This window comes from Marmota marmota, unplaced genomic scaffold (genome assembly GCF_001458135.2).
Source record: "Marmota marmota marmota unplaced genomic scaffold, marMar, whole genome shotgun sequence".
Taxonomy (NCBI): Eukaryota; Metazoa; Chordata; class Mammalia; order Rodentia; family Sciuridae; genus Marmota; species Marmota marmota.
The window spans coordinates 43,007,676-43,032,406 of record NW_025999932.1 but is presented as its reverse complement, the minus strand read 5'-3'; the positions used below and the strand labels follow the sequence as shown (position 1 = coordinate 43,032,406).

General features: G+C 38.7%; 1 protein-coding gene across 6 annotated transcripts in view; it reads right to left on the bottom strand.

Annotated features, from left to right (window-relative positions):
* Enox1 (ecto-NOX disulfide-thiol exchanger 1) overlaps window positions 1–24,731 on the bottom strand; it is a 443,331-nt gene that overhangs the window by 198,786 nt on the left and 219,814 nt on the right. For 5 of the 6 annotated variants that reach the window (XM_048800957.1, XM_048800956.1, XM_048800959.1 and 2 more), the window contains 2 exons: window positions 8,401–8,544; window positions 7,436–7,573 (listed from right to left, as the gene is read on the bottom strand). In XM_048800957.1, coding sequence (XP_048656914.1) covers window positions 7,436–7,573; window positions 8,401–8,470 — 208 coding nt within the window. In that variant the 5' untranslated portion in view covers window positions 8,471–8,544. The remainder of the gene's footprint in view (window positions 1–7,435; window positions 7,574–8,400; window positions 8,545–24,731) is intronic. The other variant, XM_048800954.1, reaches the window with a different exon arrangement.

The window sequence follows — 24,731 nt, the reverse complement described above, 5'->3', positions numbered from 1 at the left end:
ACCCACTCCACCCCAAACACCGCCTCTTGCCCACAGACGTCCACCTTTCATTTCCTTGAAACAGCAGGGCTCCCATCACCTCAGGACTTTGCACAGGGCATTTTCTGTTCTTGGAATTTTATCATCTGCCCAATTTCTCCTTTTCTCCTGCTCTTCCCTCCTGCTACGTGGATAAGTTATCCTTCAGGGCTTACCCTAAATATTACTTCTTCAGAAAAGCCTTTCTGAACCCCACCTCAATACCACCAGACAAAGGTAGTTCCCCATAGAGAGCCATAATACCCTAAAACTGTAATTAATCATTTGCACAGTTATTTAGATAACATCTACTATTTTTAGAAATACATAGGCTCCATGAGAGCATCATCTATCTGTCACATAAATTGCTATTTCTCTACTTCCTTTAAAATACACTGTACTCTGAGAATCTTCAGTAATGAATAAATATGCCAATGTACTGTCCTAGTATCTTGGAGTGAAGGTAAATAACTGTGCAAAGTGTAACAAAACTGTCAAAAATACATGAAATCAGGTACACAGAATGTGAAACATAAGCCAAGGGCCTATTTGCTATCTGACATTGGATAATGAGAAATTGTTCAACAAGATAGAAAATAAAAACAAAGGCAAATTCTGGGCATTATCTGTGAAAGAGCCCCATCACTGTGAACCAGGCTGTCTGTATGCCCTTAATCATGACTGGGTCAGGGAGTGTCACCATTAATATCTGGAGAGACTCAAGACAGGAAGTATGCTGATATGGAGTATTCTTTTTATTTTAAAAGCAAGCACATGGGTTGGTTTATGGACAGACATTTCTCCTGGGTGTGTCTGTAGGTGGAAGCGATTATTTCAGGCAGGATTTCCAGATTATATTTGTTACTTCTGACCACTTCTCTGAATTCAAATGCTGGAGTCCAGGAATGGTCAGGAATCCAGTGGGTCACCAGGGCAGAAACAGGTGAAGGAGGAATTTGGAACATGATTGAAGATTAGACTGACACTAGCTGAACAGCCAAGGGCCCATCTAATTTCACAGCAAAAGCTTGGCTGGGGCAGAAAGATCCCCAGGGCTTCCACAGCCATTTGTGTGCTGTGGCTGCCAAAGCCACACATTTCCATCTGTGCTTCTTTCCTGAGCTCTAGAATCATAAGTGGACTATTCACTCCATGTTTCCATCTAACAGGCCCTCCAAACTTTCCTTCAAGCCTTTCAAAGGAAACCAGTCTTCTTCCCCTACCCTTCTTCTCTTTATGCCTTCTCCTCATTCTCTTCTCAGTAAAGGACCCTACTATTTATTCAATTTCCAAGCCTATGTACCCAGGAGTCATGGTGATTCCTTACTCTCCTTATGTTCTACAGGGACTCAGTCAATCATTTCCACTGTTTCTACTTTTAAATGGCTCCTGAGTACCTTCAGATTGCCTGCTCTCTGCTGCCAGGATTATGACTGGAACTGTCATGATGATCTCTTGTCTGGGCAGCTCCTACAGCCCAATCTGACTTTCCTGTTGTCAGCCTTCCTACACTGCCACTGCTACTCTGCAGAACTTACAAAAGTCCTCCGCAGAAACAGTGTTAACCCCATGACTCTCCTGCTTGAGGCTCTGCAGTGACATCCGACAACACCCTTTATCTGTTATAACGTAACCACTTACCATGTTGATTTGTATCTGCCTATTTACTCTTTTCTGTTTCTCCCACTAGACTCTAAAACAGCAAGGCCTATGTCTTGAATTCCCAGTATTCAGCACAACATCTGGCTCAGTAAATCCAGTTAAAAGGGGGATACTTGAGGAGATGAAAGGATTTAACAAATGCCTCTTCATATCTGGGCACATTAGAGAGGATAAAGGTGTTCCTGGGAGGATTAAATAACCCCAGAAGGAAACTAGGGGAAAAAATATCCTTAGGAAGCAGAGGAGAATTAAAATGAGTGAAAACATCAGTGAAGGGGAGAGGGTGATGAAGAGGACAGCGGGGAGACTATCTGCCACCTCAGCCTTCCCTCAGAGTGGCATGAAGCGAGTAGCAATGGGAGCACTGAGCTTCTGAGGAGACAGCCAGGTGTGAGCCTAGGCAACCTAGAATGTTGACAGACATGTGCAAGTAACAAGCCTCTTGCTGCCTCTGGGTTCATCATGATGAGGGTGTGGTGCTCTCTTGTAGGCAGCCCTTCCATCATGGCTGACGAGGTGGCACAGTGCCTTCCAGAAGAATGCTCTAAAAAATGGCATGCTAAAAAATATGGGGTCAAAGAGGTATGCCAACTTAAATTCAAAAACAGTTAAGGAAAGAGTGTTAGCACTTGGAAAGGTGATTTCAGAAAGTTTGGAAAAGAGCAAGGTAGAATATCATTGCTGGAGGGTATCCTTGAGGTACCACTAGTTCCCATGTGGGCCTGGGGCCAACTCCAGGACCCAACTCCTGCTCTTCGACTCTCCTTCCAGCTGACGATGATAGCTTGGGGAAAGAAACAAGGGCAGATAGTAAGAGAGCAACTGATCACACAGATAGTGTCAAAGCTCAGTATTTGATACCCAGATTTTAGCCTATGATGCCAGAAGTATGTGGTGTATGTGTATATGTGTGTGTGGTGGTCCCTGGAAAGGGACATTGCATGCCATCAAAAACTCAGAAGAAGGTTTTAGGCAACACCTGTCCACAAAAGTTATTCTGAAACTTGAAATTAGGGTATTAGAGAGTGACACTGTTCAGCACAAACACAAACAAAATTATAAAACTAGATCATAGGAAGGATGTCTCATAAGACAAAGAAGAGGAGCCTCCTCAGTTGACAGGAAAAATCTGGTGTAGATGGTTGCATTCTAGTGTCTCATGAGATGCGAGTGAGTATTTTTTAAAGACTAAATTAGGTTTGAGGAATCTTGGTACTAGCTCCTACTCTTTGAATGTGCACACTGCACATTAGCATAGTAAAGACTTTGAGAAATTCCATAAGGAAGTAATTTACCTGTGTTTAACTGAGAGTTTGCTATGGTTGTTAGTCCACCTAAATACTTAGGTGTCATTTGCCCTACTGAACAACTGTGGGACACTAATGCTCCAATAGACCCATGTAGAAAAACTGGATTTATAACAAAGCACAAAATATTGATAGCAAAACAAATAAACAACAATCACATCACAAAACTGAAATAAACTATGGATATAAAACAAACATGAAAAAAAAATGACAGGTGGAGATAAACAGTATCTAATAGAGAAGGCAAGACTTTGGAGTGTGGAAAGCAGGATTGGGCTCTAACAACAAAAAAGGAGTGTTTTGGGCAAAAGAAACAAGTTCAACGTAATGGTCTCAAGTAGCGCTTCATATGAGGAAGGCAAATGAAAGTTCCTAAAGTCGGAATGGAATTATGACGATAAAAGGAGAGGCAGATGCAAGAGGTGTGTTTATGGGAGCCCATAACAACAGCTCATCAGAAAGGTGCGACATGGCGGTAAATGGGATGTAATTCCCTGGGAAAGCCTCTGGATAAAATCAGAGGGTATGAAGAATGAACACCTTGCTTTGCTGATAATTTTAATCTCTCAATAAACTGGAGAAGAGGCGAGAAAGGGGATTTAGTGTCAGTTTAATTTTAACAAATATGGGAAGAGTGCTTGGTCATTTAGAAATATCAGAAACTTTGGGAGAAAGCCAAGTGCTCATAAAATCCAGCCTCTCCATAATCCTGTCAGAGATATTTTACAGGGGATTTCTGGGAAGGAATGTTACACTAAATAATCTTTAAGTCCCTTTTTTGAAACATTAAAGACTGCCTCTAACATTCTACAGTCACACTGAAGAACTCCAGAGGTGGCCAGCAGGAACAATGAGGGGAAAACAGCTTTCCAGGGCTCCAGGGCTATGCTGAAAAGAAACAAAGAGTAACCCACAACAGGTACAGCACCGAGCAGAACACGCTCCCTATAAACACATTATAGAACTGTCATAAATGAAATTATAGAACTGTCATAAATGAAACAATGAGGTGCTGGAATTAAAAATAGAAAGATCAGCAATACAGGATAGATATGCCAGAAACAGGCAAACACATACATAAGAATTTAATTTCTGATAAAAGACAGGAAAGCCAATGAAAGCATGGAAAATCAAAAACATAGCCAACTCTGGAGCAGGTAAATCATTATGTATTTAGAAATGGAATAAAGAACTTATACGGGAAAAATTAAACAATCTTTTTTAAAAAAATACCAACATTAAAAGGCAAAATACAGACCAGATAATTTGAAGAAATATTAAGTCAAAGGATTAAAATGAGTAACATAGCCAATTTAAAAAATTACCAAGAACCCTATCTGATAAATGGACACAGTATGAGAAAAATCTGTTTATAAAGAGGAAAAATCAACAGTAAATAAAGGGTTAAGAAGACATATTAGCTTTCTCTCACTGTGATAAAATCAACTTAAAGGGAGGGAAAATGGGCTGTGGTTTCAGAGGTTTCAATTCATGGTCACTTGGCCCCATGGTTTTGGATGCATGGCAAGGCAGAACCATCATGGTGGGAGCCTGTGGTGGACCAAAGTTACTCACTTCATGGAAGCCAAGAAGTGAAAAGAGAGGAAGGGGCAGGGGTCTCAATATCCCCTCCAGGGCATACCCCTAATGACTTAACTTCTTCCCCTCAGGTCCCACCTCCTACAGGTTCTACCTCTCCCAATAGTGCCAGAGGCTGTCAATCAAGCCTTTGGTATATGGGCCTTTGGGGGATACTTAAGATCTAAATCACAAAAGAATGAAAGTGCATGATTTGCATCCTAAAATAATTCAAGGTAAAATGGTAGGATCAAATTAGTGAATTCTAAATACATCTGCATATTTGAAAAATTAGTTGCCCAGTACATAAAAATAATCTTTAAAATGTTCACTTCTTTTGACCTACTAGTTCTACATGTGGGAATTTATATGAGGAAATAATTCTAACTGCTGAAAAGTGCTATGTTTAAAAATATCCACTGTAATATTATTAGTTTAAAAAAAACAAGGAAGACAAAGCTAATATTTAGTGAATACTTAGTATATACAGATATAAGTTGCTTTTAACAAGTTATCACATTTAAGTCTCACAATGATTCCATAAAATAGACAGGACCACCATATTACATGAAAGGTAAAATACATTCACATGCTCAGAGAGAGTAAATTCCATAAAGACACTTGGCTAGTAAAAGTGGAAAAGTGGAAACATTTAGAATGGTTAAGCAACATGAAAATGATTTATTTGATGAATTATTTACATTTTTAATATAAAAGCATGAAGTAGGAAAACAATTTGAGATGTTAACAAAGTGCACAAAATAAAATTCTGTATTCAATATGATTGAAATATTTACAAAGAAAAAAGACAAGAACAAAATATATGGACAATAACCATACACAAAAGAAAACCTTTTCACTCTTATTGGCCTGAGGTCAGGTCAATAAAAGCAGCTGGCTGGTAACCCTGAGAACAAAGCAAAGTATCATTCCATTGTGAGACTGCAGAAAGGAGGAAGAGAATCCCAGAAAGACCCTGGAAGGCTCAAAACCTGTTTCAGCAGTTTGGCTAATACAGGAGATAGAGAACGTAATTCAGGGCAGATACGGTAAATCTTCTATAACGAGTAGGGCTATAATTCCTTTCATGGTAAGTTGCTGGGAAAATCATAAATTGGCCATGGTTAAAATGCCACAAGACTCAAAATCATATGAAAAATAATGAATAATTGAGATTTTGATTTCCTCTAGAAGTCACACAACATTTTCTGAGAAAAGTGAGAGATGAGACAAGAATAAAGTAATTTCTGCTATATGAAATCTCAGTTAGGCAGGTGGGGAAACCTGGGTGGAAGATTACCAATCTTATTCTCCTGTTATCAGAAGAAATGTCTAGATCAGCTTTTGAGGAAAGGGCCCTGTATAAACACATGTCCAACCCACAGACAATGTCATTAATGAATGCGCACCCTGATCCCTGCCACAGAGAGCTCTTCAAGTGTAGGGATTTCACAGTATCTCCAGGAATTTTATAAATATCCTAAGTATAATGTTTTATAATTCAATCTTCATCTTTCCTTGTTTCTGTTATTTTCCCATGTCCTATCTATCCTTATGTTCTTTCTTATTATATTAAAAAATAAACTACATATATTTAGATACATATGGGTACATGTATACATGGGTATATATGAATATACACATACATTCATGTATGTATACATTGTATATATGCACACCTATAATTTAATATAGCTAATTTAGACATTTATCCATACACACTTTCTTTCTTTCTTTCTTTTTTTTTTTTAAAGAAAGAAGAAAAAGAAATCAAATGCTTGGTCAACTCAGCACAAAGTCCATGTTTGTGGGCCTGACTCAGCATTTCCAAGGCAACTGTTTCCTAAGTAGTACACATCATTCGCCCTAACTGAAGGGTTCATCTGCTATTACAACAAAGATCTTAGCATAATAACTGACCATCCCCTTTCCATGGCACAGCCTGTGAGGGTGTGGACCATACCTGTTTTGTTTACTGCAGAACCCCTGTGCCAGGGCAGGGCCTGCCTCAGTGAGTGTGTGTTGAGTGAGAAAGTGAGTGAGTCAGGAACATGAAGACATTTCCCTAAGAGTCCCAGTGACTGATCTGGAAATTACTACATGACTCATCTGTACCACCATTTAACACCTGATTCTACACAAATTTTTTTTTAACTCTTGTTGTTCATTAATTTTTTTTTTCAAATTTAGGGAGCTGTGCTTTTAAAAAACACTTATAAATGTATATGTTTACTCTATTTCCCAAAGCATTTTTTTACAAAACACATAAAATCTTCCACAAGCGTGTTGAATTAAATAATAAAATCTTAAATGACCTTTGACATGGTGACATTTCTAAATACATTATCTATCAAATTCATCGACTTACTATTCAAAAGTGTTGTAGACTAAAAAATGTAGACCTGGGGTCAGTTAAGCTGAGTTTCTACCTCTGACACTTCAATGCTTTATTTCCCTACCTGTGAAATGGGAACACTGCCAGAAGCAACAACAAAAATACATATCTACCTACTTCAGAGAGAAGACTGCAACCAAAGAGATGATGTACATAAATAAATTTTGCAAATCAGAGATCAAGCATTAGCCATTCTATATACAAATTTAAAAAATGCAATTGATGCTGTGAGGCAACAGAGCTGAGACACTGCATGTAGCAGTAACAGTGCAGGTGACTGCTGCTTCGGAGAATGGCTATCAGGCACAAGAACAAGGCGACAAGGAAAAGAATCTCTAACACAATCCAACAAACACGCCCCACTCATATATCAAAGACCATGTTCAACACCCACTGTGGGGAGAGATTACGGGCACCTGTCACCCAAACCCTTTGGCAACACTGCAAGCATCTTCGAAACCAGGCGAAAGCTTACCGGATACAAGCTGCTGTCCAGGCAACCCCACGGGAACCATGCCCAAGTTGTTCATAGCTGTGGCCCAGGCTGTGGGATCTGTCACGGACATGTTGAGCTGCGTCGTGTCTATTGCTATGCTCCCCAAACCATCAGCTGCTGTGGGAAAAATAAACTCTGGCTTAGAGTCAACATACAAGGGTCTTCACTTTAAAGAAAATCACAGTTCTAAACATATGAGGCTTCATTTAGCACATTTTCACCCACCCTCCACACACAGAGACACAAAAGTAATGATAATATTAAAGCGCTACAATCTACAACAATGTTTTCTGCAGACACAAAGAGTTCCCAAATACTTTCTGGGAGGAAATTTAATGACATGTAGTTTGCGTTATACCCAGCATGCCATTAAGGAGGCAGATACCCTTGGAAAAAAGCAAAGAAGTGCTTCCTCCTCCCACTGAAACATTAGATAAGTTCAAGGTCAAGAAGCAGAGCAGCAGTACTCTATTGGTAAAGCAAGTCAACTAGCTTAGTAAACTGAGGATAAATAAATGTATCTGTTTCCAAGTGTAATTCTGGACCAGGTACTCTTAACTGTGCAACAGAAGAGCAGCTGCCAATCAGTAGGACTGGTTCTGATTGAATTTTTAAGTGTTACCTAGAAACACATTTCCTCCTTTTCATACTTCTATTACATTAAGGAAATTAAGGAATCATAAGCAAATGCAGATGTTTACCTAAAGTGACTTTTCCAAAGTATTCCCTATAAACACTGATTTTATAAAATAAATTAAAACACAAAGAGTACAGAGGTTTTTAAAAAAATGTGTTAAATTTGACTTCATGCTCTTTGATTTTCCTGAGTTTCATGGTCTGATTTTTTTCAGAGCCTCAGCTCCTGGTTTAATTCCTATTTTCTTGGCCAAGCAAGCTTTTCTAGTGAGAACTCAAAATGTCTTGTTTGCATCCTGTGGCTTTACCTGCAGCCATCATCTGGGGAAGCTCCTGAGGACACTGACTGATGCTCTCAATTCCACCTGCATCTACCATTGAATTACAAGCATCCTGGGAGGCAGGAGCACTTTGATAGCTGAGTTGGGGGTCCTCTTGGAGATCATCAGATTCTGCAAAAGGGGAGAGGAGTGTGGTGAGAAACCATAATAGTTAACTGAGCGAGAACTTCACAGGACCAACTGTTGTGTATTCAAAACAAATAACAAAGAACAACTTCCAGATAGGAATAGAAGTACAGCTGCTTCCTGTTGGTCCCTCAGCAGCTGTCTTGTGGCTCAGTTTCTGGGAGCTTGGTGAGATATGTGGGTCAACTCATCAACTCACCTAGCACCAGGCTGGCTTAATAAACAGCATGGTCTGTGTGTATATCAATGCTCCGCCTCGAATGAAGAGCCTTCACAAATGGGGCTTATCAGCCCCTGTGCAGCCTCTTCCACACACTGCACATCAATGGAGAGGGCAGACTCAGGGTAAAATATGATTTTTTTAAAGTTAAAAATTAATTGATGTTGTTATTTTTGGAGACAGTCGTCTGTGAAATATATTCAGAGAGCAAAGAATGTCAGGAGGAAGAAAAAAGCAAGAACCCTTTTGCTATGAGGCTGGAAAAGGAGGGTGCCTAAATTACAAAAGTCAGGAAAAGCAAGAGGGGAGAAGAGCAAGCTGTCCATAAGGAAATCTGAAGAGGGCTGGAGCAGCAAGAAAAAAATTTTTTTTTTTTTTTAAGCTCTGTAGAATGGTAAACTTTACAGGTCAAAATTTGTTTGGTCTGGATTTTCCTTAGAATTGCACAGTTTAAATATGTTTTTTTTATTATATTCTCACAGCATTGCTCTACCAGATATAAATAACAATAAAACATTAAATATAGTTACAAAGGTTCCCTTTTTATCACGCTGTTTATAAAATTCTATGCCTTCTCTCTACTCTTAGAAATGCAAGAACCCATAGCATGCATAACTCTACAGGTTAAGTATTCTTTCACCTGTTCTCAATCTAGATGAGCAACCTGATGAGTTCGATTTTCAGCTGGCTTGATACAGCACATGAGTTTAAGTGTTAATTCTCATTTGGATGTCAAATTATACATTTTTTAAACCAGGTTTGTGGTAGTGATAATTTTAGAATTAAATGTCCTAGTGTGTCAGTATATTTCGTGTGAAGTTTGATCTTTTCAGGGTATGTTCTCTTATTCCTTAATTCTTAGGTGCAAGAATCAGTAGTCCCTTGAATACTGTAATGTCAAAAAGAGCTTCTTGCTAGTTGAACAGAAGTTTAATTCAAATGGAAGTTCAGGTTTCAATATCTCCAGGATAGGTGGATAATGAACAAATGGTTTCTATGGTCTCAAAAAATCTCTAGCTTTCAACTAAAGGGGCCTGTGAAATAGGATTTTTTTCCCCCAAATTTCTATCTAAACAGCAGTGAGTGATTGTAACTTTGGGAGTACACTACACTCAGGATACGTAAATATCCTTGCCATTACACTCTACTACCCAAATGAGTTCAGAACATACTCCTATATGGTGCATCAGGTATCTGAGGCAATAAGTGCCATCAGATAGAGAGATTCTCATCACATAAAATAAACTTAATGGTGTTAAGAAATACTTAGGTATCTTCAATGTCTGCCCTATAGTTGTTCATCCACTACAATATTTCTATCATGAAACCTCAAAGCACTTCTCTTTCTCTACTTTCAACCATTTAGGGCACCAAGACAGAGCCAGGCTAGAATGTGCTCATTCTTCTCAGGAATGGCCCTGCAGTAGAGCTGTCTCAGATCACTGCAAGGTCATTATTTGTCTTACTTATCTCCCCAAATGAAGTTTAATTGGCTGGCTTCCTTCTAATCTCAGATTCTTCTCAAATGGGCATCAATCACATATTTTGGTTGTGTGTGTATGGTCTAATGAGTCTACAGTTTGTAAACACTGTAATAATGAACATCCCTTTACTTTGTAGGCTTTATGACTTGTGCCTTGCTGGCCACGTTTCACCTTGACTTTCTGCTACAGTGTTTTAGGGAAAGCATCTGCTCCAGTGCTCCAGTCCTAAACAAGGGTATCCAGTGTGCTGGAGGCCCACAGCTTCTACCTGTGCTTTCCATGGCCATCTTAATAAACTGCCTTCTATTTCTTTGGGGGGATTTAAAACACAAAAAAGTCTTGTTCCATTGGCAAGGAACAAGATTGGCAAGATGTAATTTGTAGAGCTTGATTTATCCTCTAATTGAATTCTGAGACATTCAATTCATTACATCTCATCAATCTCCCAATCCAATGCTTTTTATGACACATAATGTCATGAGGTGAACAGGAATCTAGGATTGTGACTCTTAAAGTAAGTTCTATCATATCCCCGGTGTTTCCAACGGTCTCAAGGCTGCCATGACATTGTTTACAAAATTTAAGCTGATTTGATCATATGGTTTGGAAGAAAAGTAATTCTTGTAATTAATTACTACATGGTAATTTATGACTAGTGGCAAGACCTATTTTTGTACCCTACCAACATCTATTGTTCCTATTGAATATCTGCCTCTTCAAATGATTCAAAACAATAGTACCTAATTTATCATTCAAATAACTTTCTCTGCCTTAGTTTTCTTATTCCTAAACTATAGAAAAGAGTAATATTCTTAATGGTGTTTATTTACACACAAGAGATGTGGGGAGCTAAAAATTATAGCTAATAAAGCACTTTGAATATAGTAGGTGATAATTATTATTATTTTATTTGGAAATGTAGTGTTTCCATTAAGGTACCCTGGGATCTTTGTGTTCTGGTGGTAATTATGTAATTAATTATAAAACAGTGAATAACACTTGATATTTCTAAAGTAAGTGTTGCCCTAGTTTTCTATGCCACACCTAAATTGAAGAAGGATATTTTATTTTCCACAATTCCTTTATAAAATAATATAATGCACTTAAAAATGTATGATTTTTTTTCCTAAGTTTTTCTTCTCATGCACTACAAAAGAAAGCTTTTAGGAGATTCATGACCAATTATGAAATTGGCAGTTTCTACTTATAGGTTCCTCTGATGTCTGATCATCCTAAAATAATCAGATACATAAAATGTCAAGGATAACAGATCTTTGTTTAGAGTTAATGACTATCTAACCTGCTCTTTATAAAGATCTACTGAAGTACAAAATCTCATGCCCAGTTTCATAACTCTTCAACAACATATACTTGTTCAATACTTCACTGGGTTATATCAATGGAGAAAATAGCTTTAAAAGTCACAAGCCTATAACAATATTATTTGGCATAAAATGGGGCACAGACCACTCCCACTCTTAAAAATCTAACCCTTTATAATACTTTCTAATTTTTTGCAGGTATCAAGGGTATACATATTTTGAATAATAAAACTCATAATTGTCCATGATGCATAGATTCTTACTCTAAAGCAGGTAGAGATCAGGTAGTTACTGAAATTTATTTTTATTAAAATAATTTTGTTTGATCTAGTTCCTTAGGTTCATTACCTACTTTAATAGCAAAATAATTATAGTGAGAAGAGCAGGTTTATTAATATCTTAAAAATAGCTGATACCAAATGAAGCATTTCATATATATCTGAACCCTTCTTATTTCATAGGAACTCTTCATTAGCATCATCATAGTTTACACTTGTAATATAAAGGAAAAAATGCATATCCATCCAAATTTCACTCTTCTGTCACTAAGAAACTATCTAACTTTGGTCTTCATGAAATTGATAGGACACGCTCTTGAGATTATGGGAATGTTCTGTAGATTAAACAAAAGAAAATATTATTAAATAGATGTTTCTTATGTACTGAGGTTGTGATTCTTAAGCAACTCTTTATGAATAAGAAGGGAGATATTTCTGCTTCCTATAATGATAAGCTAAGTAACTGTAGACCAATCTTTCTATTTAGGAACAAATAGAAAAGCCTAATGCCTTTTCATCTATTCTGTAAAATTCTATTATCTCTGCACAAACAAAAGAAACTCAAAGGAAATGCTCTATTTACTGTAGGGGGTTATCAAACAGGCTTCTATGGGTAATGGGAACAGTCAACTGTGGGGTATTTTGTTTTACTGCTCAGAGAGATGAGTGAAGTTTGCAAGTCTAGAGTCAGAGTGGAATTGCTCTGCAAAATGTAGCCAAGCTGAACCCAAAAGCTGAGTGCTCTGTAGGAAACACTGGCCACCCACATAAAGGAGGAGCTATGGAGAAGAACAGTGGCAAAATTAGGATTTCAGGGGCATTTACTGGAAAGCATGCTAAGCAAATCTTTCCCCACCCCCCTCTACAGAAATGTTAGCAAAGTCTACATTGCTTCTTAATTCTTAAGAGTAATTTTTGTTTGTTGGGGGCACTTTGGAAGGGAGAGTACAGATGATAATGAAAAGGTAGTTGACAATGGAGATAATCTAATATCCTACATGATAAAGTTTCCAAGTCTGTTAAATATACAGGATGCTGATTAATTATTAATGCTAACTACCTCTGACTAGTGGGAAATAATAGGATTTGGATTTTGAAGAAGAGATTTAGTTTAGGCTCTTCATGGGAAATTTCTCATCAGAGATTTGTAAAGTAAGACTATTCTATTAAACTAAACTAGAGAGCTCCTTCCTAGCGATATAGTGGAAAGACACCTCTTGAAAATGGGATGGGCAGAGGACAGAGCTCAGGAGAGATGAATTTTAAAAGGGTGAATCCTGCTGCACTTTCTATCAAATCATGAAATCAAAAGGTCTGTTTTAATATCTAGTCTCTGACTCATGTATTTATAAAAATCACTGCCCTTGTCAAAGTGTCACAATTCGACACACACCCCATCACAATGCTCCTGAGGAAAGATGCCCTTCCTATTCTAAGTATTTTTTTCAGTTTTCCCTTTAAGGCAAGAAGACAGAGGTGATAGGAAATCCCTCTTCTGTGTTCGTTCCCACAGCGATCTGGGCCTCTCTCTGTACCAGCACCGGTCACTTCACATTCTAATTAGTTTTTTATCTCTATCTTCCTAATAAACTAGGGGCATAGGAAGATTAAGGAAATTAGTCATCTTTGCATACCCTGCAGCTAGCAAGCACAGTTCATGGAATGTGGCAGTCTCCCCCTACTTCCCTCCCCCTCTTTATCTACTTATCAATATTTACAAATTGATAAAACATTCATAAATTCTATGCAAATACTCTACATTTCCAAATTAATTTATGCATGGAAGGATGAAACAATAAGAAAAGTGAAGAAAAAAAAAAAAAGAAAAAGAAGGAAATAATAAAGGATTAGAAAAAAACAAGAAATTCAGTTCTAGGGTTCAATCCCAGAGCTTGGAAGTTTGAAAGTTAAAAGAACACCAAGGGGAAACGTCTTTTGGAAGCAAGAGTGCAGATGAATTTAAAGTGTCAAAGAAAAATAATTTTTAAAAAATCTTTCAGAGATTATCAGATAAGCTTTTGGTGCACTTAACAAGTCATGTGCTAAGATTTAAGATTCCATACCTCCCTGGCAACCATGCAGGGTCAAAAGCAGGTTGCAGGATGTTCTCCTTCTGTGAGACTTCCTGCAGCTGCTCTTTGAATGAGCTGAAATCTATAAATAACTGCATCACCAGACCCATTAAGCAGTACATTAGTGTGACAGAGGCATAGATGTATAGTGCTGAAGAAGTGAAATCATTGGAAGAAAGGGAAAGTTTCCATGTGACGTGTACGCAGAGGAGAGATGCGGATCTGGCCATTTCTCACACACACAATCCCATTATGGGTCTGTGATTATCTCCTCCATTTTTCTACTTTGTCTGCCTGCCAGTTTTAAACTACAAATCATCTTCCTTCTCTCTTAGGGAGGGGATGGTTACTGAATGGAACAGGTTTTACCCATGGCATGTCTGTCTTCAAGGAAGGAGAAAGAGAAGGAAGAGGAGGAGAGGAGGAGGGATAGTAGAAGAGATGGGAGAGCAGCAGCAGGTCTCTCTTTGAACTCATGCAATCAAACCACAATGGAAAATTTGCCCCCGAGACTCACCCATGTAAGTAAACTAACACAGGTAGAAGAGTTAAACCAATTACCTTTTGACACAAGAAAAATACTAGTCAACATGACATGCCCAAGTATAGAGAAATGGCAGAAATAAATTTTCCACCAGGAAACCTTTACTTTTGAAAAAGGCTACACTTTATATCTCTAGATTAAACGAATAATAAAACATTCTGACTACTTCAGATTTTCTAGAAAGGGCAATATTATAGATGAAAAGTGTTTATGAACTGTGTGATTCAACTTATTACTCTCATTACTGGATGCCAATCAATTAGTCAGTGAATCAGTAAAGAGAGTAACATCACTGGTCAACCAAAGCCTAGATCCACCCAAGTAAAGCTTTCTGACCCCTGGGATATAGGACACCAGAATCACAGAGCATCAAGGCTTGAAGAACTTGATGAAACCTGGGCCTCATCAATTCCAGCTCCTCCCCAGATATTGAAGACTCCAAAAATGTTTCTGGTAGGTAACTGTCCAGCCTCAGCCATGGTGCAGAGCTGTGGCCACCCACTGTTTCAAACAGCTGTAAGAGTTCCAGAGCTCTTCTTTCACCTTACCAGGAGAAGAGAAAATCTAAATGTGAATTTTGTCCCAAATGCTACTTTTGCATTGATTCATGACCTTGAGAAAGTGACTCTTCTACCCCCCGAAGAGGGTTTCTAAGGCTCAAGTACCATTTAAATAAGTCACAGACAAATTTGTGGAAGTAAATAAGAACATACTTTTACTGCTAATTCTTTTCTGAGTTTTGCACTTTCTCTGTTCTCTTCATGCTAACATTCAGAAAATTCTACAGAGTGGACAAACAGAAGGTTGCAATGAAATAAAGGCTTTACCTAAAGCAAAAATCTGTGGATTGCTAATAAAGAAGAAAGACCTGGGAATGAATCCTTTAGAGAATGGGGTAGCACCTCTGGAACAATACTGCAAGTAGATTCCATGTTCCAAAGGCCCAAGCATCAAGGGAGGTGAACTCAAATCAAAGAATAAGTCTTTAATGCATGCGCAGTATAGAAAGGCAATACTGCTCACATATTGGTCTTTTAGGCCACACTGATGTGGAGAAAGCAATTTCTGTAAACATTATTATCTTCGTATATAAAGTAAACCAGACAACACATCAGTCTATATTTGTGCTGTTTTGTGCTGTTTTCATTATGTACTCACTTTACACCCTGACCCAACCATGGAAAACATATTAAGCTACAAAGTAAGACATTTTAATTGTCATAGGTAATAACTAACTCCTAAATAGCTGAAAATTCTGGTAAATGAGTTATCTATTTTCCAAAAAGCCCTTTAGTCTATGGAAATCTACCTGCAGTAAAATCTAGATCAGGTCCTCACCAGCCTGAACCAGTGGCTCATCCTGTTTAACATTTCTTTTAGTAGAGTCACAAAGAACATGTTAGTTACTCTTTAAGCTAATGTGCTCTTAATGATGCCATTGCCACCCAATGAATAAAGCATTAGCCCTGTAGTCATGATGCCCCAGAACTTATTGCCTCAGCAGGATGCTACCACCCCCTGCAATGTGTTGCCCTGGGCCAGACACCTGACTTTCCCTTTTTCCAAATGACTACTTACAGTCCTCATTTTGCTCTATAACCATGGAGTAAGGACAGTGGAGCCCCACCTCCCTGGGATGTCCGTGTTTACTCCTCTGGGCCTCAAAAACTATGTGTTTTTTAATGGAGGTGAACCAGAAGGCTTGGTGAGTAGCTAAGGAAGGCCTGGGGCACGAGAGCCTGGTGCAAATGCATGTGCAGTTGGACATCCAACTGGAAGTTTCTAGTTTAACAAAGAACATTCTGGTCCATTGGTTAGGGTTAGCAAGATTCAAATGGAGTTGTTTGGAGGGAAAGAAGATCCTCATGGCCCATAGGTATTCAGATCTCCAAAGGCATGAAAAAGTGCTTCTGGTCTCCAAGAACATATGTGACTCAGAAGACAATACAAAGACTGTCCAGAATTCCTATGGACAAAATCTTATTGTCTGATTGTCAGATGTGAATGCATTTTAAATGCTTGACATGATACAGACCAAGGCCTCCAGAAGTAAAGCTGCCACTGTCCACATAGGTTTGAAGGCACTCTTTCTCCTCCTGCCCGCTGCCTGAGAAATACACAATGTCCCACTTCCCCCCCATCTGCCAAACTCAGGTCAAGGTCAAGTGCTACCCCAACGCACTCATAGATTACTTAAATGTGTCATGGAAGGTGGAGGTAGGAGCAGACCAACACTAAACTTAAGAAACACAAAGATGAGAGAAAAACATCTGATCCACAGTACTGAATATAATTTCATGTTAGCTTAGAGTAATCATATTTATTTATGGTTTTATTATTTATATAAAAGAAGTTATGCTGAATGTGCTTTGTGGGAATTACAGTATATTGTTACTGCTAACACAGTTTATTATTTTCACAGCTAGATGGCTTAAACCCAACCTAAACAAATGCTTTAAAAGAATTCCCACTAGCATTATCACATTTTTTTTCTTTTCTAGTTTTACTGCATAAGATCTTCTGCTCTTCAAGTCCTCTGATATCCTTATTCTTGAGCAATTCTAAATATTATGGTTTATTTTACAGTAATGCTTATTGTAAAATAATGACTTCAGAAAACAACCAGCAACTAGTGGTGGTTACACAGTGCAGTGTCTGAAGTGGCGGCAATTGGGAACTGCAGTGGCTGTGAACTACAAATATTCACCAGGCCTTGACTGTTATGGCAACTACAATAATGATTTTGTTACTTTGTACAATGAAGTAGACAAGTGCTTGTTTACTTTTCCAGCATATCAAGTTGATACCGCCTCCTCACAGAGTTCTTTTTTTTTTTTAATTAATCTATTTTATTTTATTGTTGGTTGTTCAAAACATTACATAGTTCTTGATATAACATCTTTCACACTTTGCTTCAAGTGGGTTATGAAATCCCATTTTTAGCCCCTATACAGATTGCAGAATCACATCAATTACACAGAGTTCTACTAACAGGTAAAAACAAAGTAAATGTAACAGCAAGATACATGGTTAACATAAAACAAAATATACCAGGAGAGCTGGGATTGTGCCTCAGTGGTACAGTACTTGCTTAAGAAGTATGAGGCACTGGGTTCAATTCTCAGCATTGCATATAAATAAATGAATAAAATAAAGGTCCATCAACATCTAAAAACATTTTTTTTTTAAAAATACACCAGGATTCCAGGCTTCCCACCACTATCTGCTGCCACCAAACCCCACTGCAATTGGGGTCACTGTCTTCATTCAAACACACCCAGACTCTTTCTGCCATTCTTAACTACCAGCTAATTCAACTGTCCTTTTCTCTGGAGGTGATATTTGCCCAGAAATGCAATGACATAATTCTCTTCAATCTGAGAATTAATATCAATGTACATTAGGGAGAAGGGAGATAATACCAAGAAATTTTTACTTTGAGCTAATATATGTAATGAGTTCAAACAAGCTAAAATCTATAAAGTAAAAGGGTAATATCATTCCTTTATCCCCCGACTCATTCTCTAGTTAGCCATACTCTCCAGAGATACCCACCAGGAATATAGCTTACTACCTAATAGCACCTGGAGTAAGCAGCTCATATATTGATCTCACAGAGGGGGGGAAAAACTCTATGAGATATATTTGTAACTTTGTAAAAAAGAAAAAAGTTTCAGAAAGTTAAGACGTGGATCATTTCCTCAAGGTTGTTACAGATTTGGGAAAATGATGTTTCCTCCAACAAAGAGTCTGGCTAGTAAGTACCTAAGGGTTTTACTGGCTCTAAAGATGGAGGAGCCTGGGGTAAAGGGTTACTTCCATCCCCCAGGAATGAATTCACTCAATGGATCTTTATTAAACACTTACTGTATGTAGGTCACTGTGCTTGATACTACAAATGGAATTGTGAGCAAGACATAGATTATGTCATCAAAGGTATCTACAGCAATACAGCCAGAGAAATGAACAAATCAAAAAGCATTAGCAGACTTTGGCTTGCTATAGTGTGGCAAGCCAGATACTCTCAGGAACGTGCCTGTTGCCAGACCAAAAAACCCTAACTGAATTCTGTACAAAACTATTTATTCATTTATTCCTTGCCTTCCCTCCTACTCAGTAGCCTGAAACCAGAAGGATGGGCCAGGAGAAGTAGGGAAAATGAAGCCAGGGTTACTGGGAGGGAAAAAATGCCACCATCTGCTGGGAAAGAACCTGTGGGTCTCAGGGCCCATGGGAATCCATCCCTAAAGTTTGACTGTATGTCTACATGGCCCTCACCCAGTCAGCCTTCTTGGACCTTCTATTCTAGTCATAGAAGCAGCCACGGAAAGAACCTGAGCAAACCAGCAGAAATCACTGCGGCAAATTAACTCTAGAACCACGCTTTCTTGAGAAGCACATTTTTCTTAAAGTCAGGGTAATACTTGTGTCTTTGGAGGAAAAGAAGGAGAACAAACACATAATTGTCTGCTTACATTGATGTGTAGCCCAAAGTGGGCTTAATTTTGTCCAAATATGTATAAGGAGGATAAGTCAGTGGTTTGAGCTGAATGCTTGATACAAAGGAGGTGGAAGCATCACCACCATCAGTAATTGCCCAGAACTGTTCTCTCTGGGCTGAGGTTGGTAAAGCCAGGAGACTATTATTTTTCCTTAACTCATTCCCATCCACCAGAACCCCTTTCCTTCCTACTTCTCTTCCTGTGCAGTGTCATCAACAGCAGCTATGTCATTGCACTGGCATCCAGCTACAAGGCAGGGGCCTGGAATTCACTTCTCCTTTTAAGCTGCACCATGAACAAGTGTTAAAAAGCAAGGAAGGCTAGGTTCTGTGGCATTCATGGGAAATTAGAAAACCCAAGTTTCTGATTTCTCCAAGGGACCACCAACATCTTCAAGGTTCAGGAAGCACTAGAGTCAGGGTTGATTATCATGTGACAAGCTTGAATTAAAAGCCCCCGTGCTTGCTAGGATCACTGTCCACTGTGAAGCCACATTTCTGTTCTCAGCAAAGGTGAACTTAGGCCCTGAGAGCTGATCAGGCGACATGGTTCTCTCTACTCTCCTATGAAGAATGCAAAGAAGTTTGGTGGCACACTTTGCATACCAGAGGAGGGCTTCTGTCATAGGCTCTCTGTGGGCTCATTCCAGAGCTTTTTCACTAAATTCTTTTAATCCTCACATCAACAGTCATGGGAGGGACAATGCCTGGTGTAAGGGGTTGAAAGAAATGAGCTATTACTCGTTAAACTGCCAGATACTTTGATATTTAAAATCCATGTCCCTTTAGGAGGCCCCTCACAGAGAAATACTGTTTATGACAACCTCAGAAAACCCACCAAAGGCAGTTTCCTCAGCACATCTCCACCACAACTGTTTCCCATGGAAGGTACACATTCCTGCCTGTTTTTTCTGCAGAGACTGTGGTTTAATCCATTGTTAGTACATGTGAGTACAGAACAATGAATTAGGTGGTTTGAGCCTGTTTGTGGCAGGGGTTTGGTAGCACTATCACTGTTTTAGTTTATAAGCTTCTATGTCCAAGAGATCACATGGGGGACAGACTCAGAATCTTTCATCTTAGACTTCAGACCAACAGATAGCCATGGCAGGGCCCTTTCACAATGTCATTTGCCATTAGATTGCATACAGGGGAACCAAGGAGATGAGCAGGTCATGTGAGGAAGGGTAACAAATTAAAGAGAAAATGTGAATTAATATAAAAAATGTGATGCAGAATAAAATGGAGGTTATAGTTGTATCCTTCCAATCAGAGTTGTATTGAGCTGAAATTGCTTCTGAATTTGCAAGTTCCTTGCTGAGCTAAATTGCAAAAATAGGTTTATATGAGGAGAAAAGGTTATTTCTGAAATATATTAAACATAGTAGAATTGCTTCAAGTTTATATATGAAGTCCAGAAGAGTATATTTTCTCCATTCCATGTGATCACAGTTTTATTATATGGAGCTACAGTCTTATTTTATGTAATCCACTGCTTTTCTTTTCTATTTTCAGTACTGGGGATTGAACCTGGGGTACTTTGCCACTGAGCTACAACCCAGTTCTTTTTATTTTTTATTTTGAGACAGTCTTTCTTGTTAAGTTGCTGAGAGTCTCATTAAGTTGCTAAGGCTGGTCCTGAAATTGCAACCTTCCTGCCTCAGCCTCCTTCATAGCTGGGATTATAGGCATGTGCCACTGGGCCTAGCCATCTATCACTTTTCTCGTGTGGTCATGTGTTGCTTAACAACAGGGATACTTTCTGAGAAATGTATTGTTAATGCAATGTCATCACATGAAAATCATAGAGTAGACTTCAGGAACCTAGATGGTGTATGTCAATCACTCAATAGGGCTTCATAAAGGAATCAAGAAATACTTGAGAAAAATAGATGCATGAGGCTGCTGCCAACATACAGGGTAGACTGTTTTACAGTAAACTTTTTTTTTTAATTTAACCACCAGAAGAAGTATACTCTAGGATAAAAATATGTGTACTGTACAAAGCTGTGTTGCTATACTTTTATATAACTAGTTTGTTCACACTAACATCACCACAGCAAATTTATAATGTCTTGTGCTATGACATCACTAGGTGATACAAATTTTTAAGCTCCATTAAAATCATATGGAAACATCCTTGTATATGTTGTTGGCTGAAATGCTGTTAAGTGTATATGACCATACTTGTGTATTCTTGATACAAATCAATAAAAGCATATAAATTATAAGGAAGAGGGTCTCAAAGTGAAGTCTAACCAAGGCATTTAATTCAATGGCATTGCTTGTCTTGTCTACTGCAGCAAATGGCATGAACAGTGTTAAAAGAGGTGTTACTCAGGTCTGACTAATGTGGGTAGAGAGGCAGCAGAACCAAGACAACAGCCTACACTTCAGTTTCTTCCCTTTACCTGAAACAAAACAAAATGACCAGTCTGCTACTAGTTAATAACACATTTAAAAGTTGATGAGAGAAGGAAATAATTAGCAATAACAATATATAGAGGACCCGGTGGCACAACCCTGTAATCCCAGCAACTCTAGAGGTTGAAGCAGAAGGATTGCAAGTTTAAGGCTAGCTTTGGCAAGTTCAAGGCCAGTCTGGGTGACTTAGTGAGACCCTGTTTCAAAATGAAAAATAAAAAAGGGCTGAGGATTTAGCTCAGTGGTAAAGAGCCCCTGGGTTCAATTACCAGTACACCCTTAGTCCTGCCCCCCCGCCCCCGCAAAAAAAATGTGAAGGATAATGCAGGTTGTTGCCCCTGTTCATTTATCTATATATACTGAAACAAAATTGGGAAAACTGCAGTATATTAATTCTGTGGGTCTTTCTATTTAAATTCATAATTTCTTTATTTCCCTTCCTCCTCCTCCTCCTCTTCTCTATTTAAACTTATAATTTCTTTTATTTCCCATCCCTCTCTTCTTCTCCTTTTTTGTTTTATTGTTACTGTTATTCTTCAGAGATCAACTTTCTAGATATGGGTGCTTAAAATTTTTGATCAGGATTGATAATGTGAAAAGAGCTGGGGATAAAAGATACCAGTAATTATGTGATATATTCACAAATCTTATGAATTTTTAATGAGGGAACTATGTCTACAATTAGATTTGAAATGAGGTTTTCTTTGTGGACACTCTTACAATAAGTGGAGTGTGGGGAGATTTCATATTCAGTAAATGATACCAAATGCAAAACACTACTACGCAATAGAAAACAAAAGGAAATTGTTGATTGTTCATAGCTCTTTTCTCGTCTCCTAGATTTACAGAAGTGTGGCAGCTTTTAAAATTGTATTCCATTTTATTTAAATGCCACACATGTACCAGAGCATTCAATAGTACAGAAAGATATTTTCAGTCATGACCCAAAGCTGTCCTTTCATCCTGTAAGGGAGAAGTTTTTATTTGTTTTAGACTGTAAAAACGACTTCTAAATGTAGACCTTTGTGGAGAAAGATATGAAACTTCTCCATCTGCAAACTAAGGTTATCTCAAATGACTATAAAAAGAATTTAATAGTAGAGAAAAGAAAAGAAAATAGAGTGGGGTGATGTGTACTTAATTCGCATTTTGAGGATAAAGCCTAACTCTTGTCTTCAGATGGCTTCAGTACCCAGCTTCACAGAAACATACATAAACAGCTTCCCCCCATTCTTAGGTGATCTCTAAGACCTTTCAGAATGCGGCTCCTGGCTACCTCCGCCACCTCTTTTCCTATGGCTTCTTCTTCTCATGGAGCACAAGGCTTGTTCCTGGAGCTTGAGCCTGCCAATCATTGTCTTCACTTGGTAACTATACTGTGGCCCCTCTAGACACCTGCATGACACCCCCACTGCCTCACCTTAACCCTGCTCTGCTGAGATGTCTTCCTACAGAGGACCCCTACTTAACATGGCAACTTCTGTTACCTTCTGTGCTTTCACTACTCTTATTTTTCTCTCTTGGATTTCTCAGTATCTAAGGTTATACTACATAGCTATTTCTTTGAAATGTTAGTTTTCCATGAGGAAAGACTTATTTTTAAACACTTTTTAAATGTCTTCCCTGCTAAATCACCATCAGCCAAAACAGTGCCTAGTACTTGGTATGTACACAAACCCTGCCTCCCCCACACACTCAAATTCATTGACTAATAACTACAAATGAATATGTGTATATACACACACACATGGTATTAATCCTACCTTTGTATTTTCTGTATTCCTGATGCTCTGACATTTGGGGCCTTGCAGCAACTGGAGGCACTTCCGTTCCCAGGGCCAACCCTTTGCCGCAGACAGTAAAACCACCTCAACCTCCTGAGAGGGCATTCTTCAAGCGCAAACCAGCCAGCCCAGAGCCCCCGCACCACCTTCACTGTGCTGAGCCACTACCTCTGCCCTGACCACCCCAGGACCAAGCAGGCACCCAACAACTAGAGACAGCCCTTACCACAGAGCTTGCTTAAATTATTGGAACCAGCCAATCCTAAGCCTATCTTCTCTCCTGCAGAAACCACAATAAAGGCCCTTGCCTAAGGATTCCTCCCACTTCCTCTCCTTTGGGATGGATCCCATGCTTCCCCATGTCTAGTCACACTTCTTTGTGTGGCATGGTGTGCCCCTCCCCTCTTGGGAACTGTGAGAAACACACTGTCTTCTCTGTGGCAGTCTCCTGATCTGTTGGTCTCACCATCCCTAAATAATAATAGCATGATAATGAAAAAGACATTTTAAAATGCAAACACACAAATATGCTGGATGACTCAGGCAAATGAATTTCACTGCATCATCAAGGAAAATGATATATAATCATCATTAGGAGTTCCAGCTTCCCTGGACTCACAAGAAACAAAATGACTGTGATATTCTAAGGATCTGTACATAATTCAGCCTTCATCTCAGTTCTGAAATTAATTTATGGATTGTTTTTGTGGTTATTATTGTGACTTCTACTTTGATCCTCAACCCTCAAGCATTTTTTTAAAAATTATAATACTATTAACTCAAGGGAGCAGCCCTGTCTTATTCCTTCTGCCAGACAGATGTAATTAACACTCTACACCTAATACCAATAAATTATCATTAAAATACATACACTCTATGGACTTCAGATGATGATATAACGAATGAACACTTCTGGTGAAAGATGTTGATGGGGCAGGGTCCATGCGTGGATGGGAGGTATAAGGAAAATTTCTGTACCTTTTGCTTAATATTGCTAGGAACTTAAAACTGCAATTAAAAATAAGGTCACTTAAAAAAACACATCTAGCCGTTTATTGAATCTTAAGAAAATAATAAATCCTGCCCACAATTTCCTAAATTATAGCTAGCTCTAAAGGTAATGAGGACACATTTCTACAACTTGGAGCACCCAGTGAATTTTTCAACACATAACACATTTGTTCTCTTTTTCATTCCAAAAGATAGAGTTCATGTTGTTCCACGGCCTATTGGTCAGATGCCTTGCTGTTCTCTGTTGGAACACACCTCCAGCAGGGCTAAGACAGGGTCTGATGGGGCCTGGCAGCTAAGAAACTGATCTTGGGAAACTGACCTTTAATATACTCTCAGAAGTAAGCCCAGAGGAATGTGCTGGGTGGTTACCCATTACTTGTACTAGGTAAGGACAAAGGCCTGAGGCTGGAGTCTTAGCACAGCAGGAATGGATGAGAAAGATATAAAGATGTCTGCAAGAATGGCCAAGGGTGCTTCTAGAATGAACTGGAGGAATCACAACCCATTCAGTTGCTGACCTTGGCAGAGG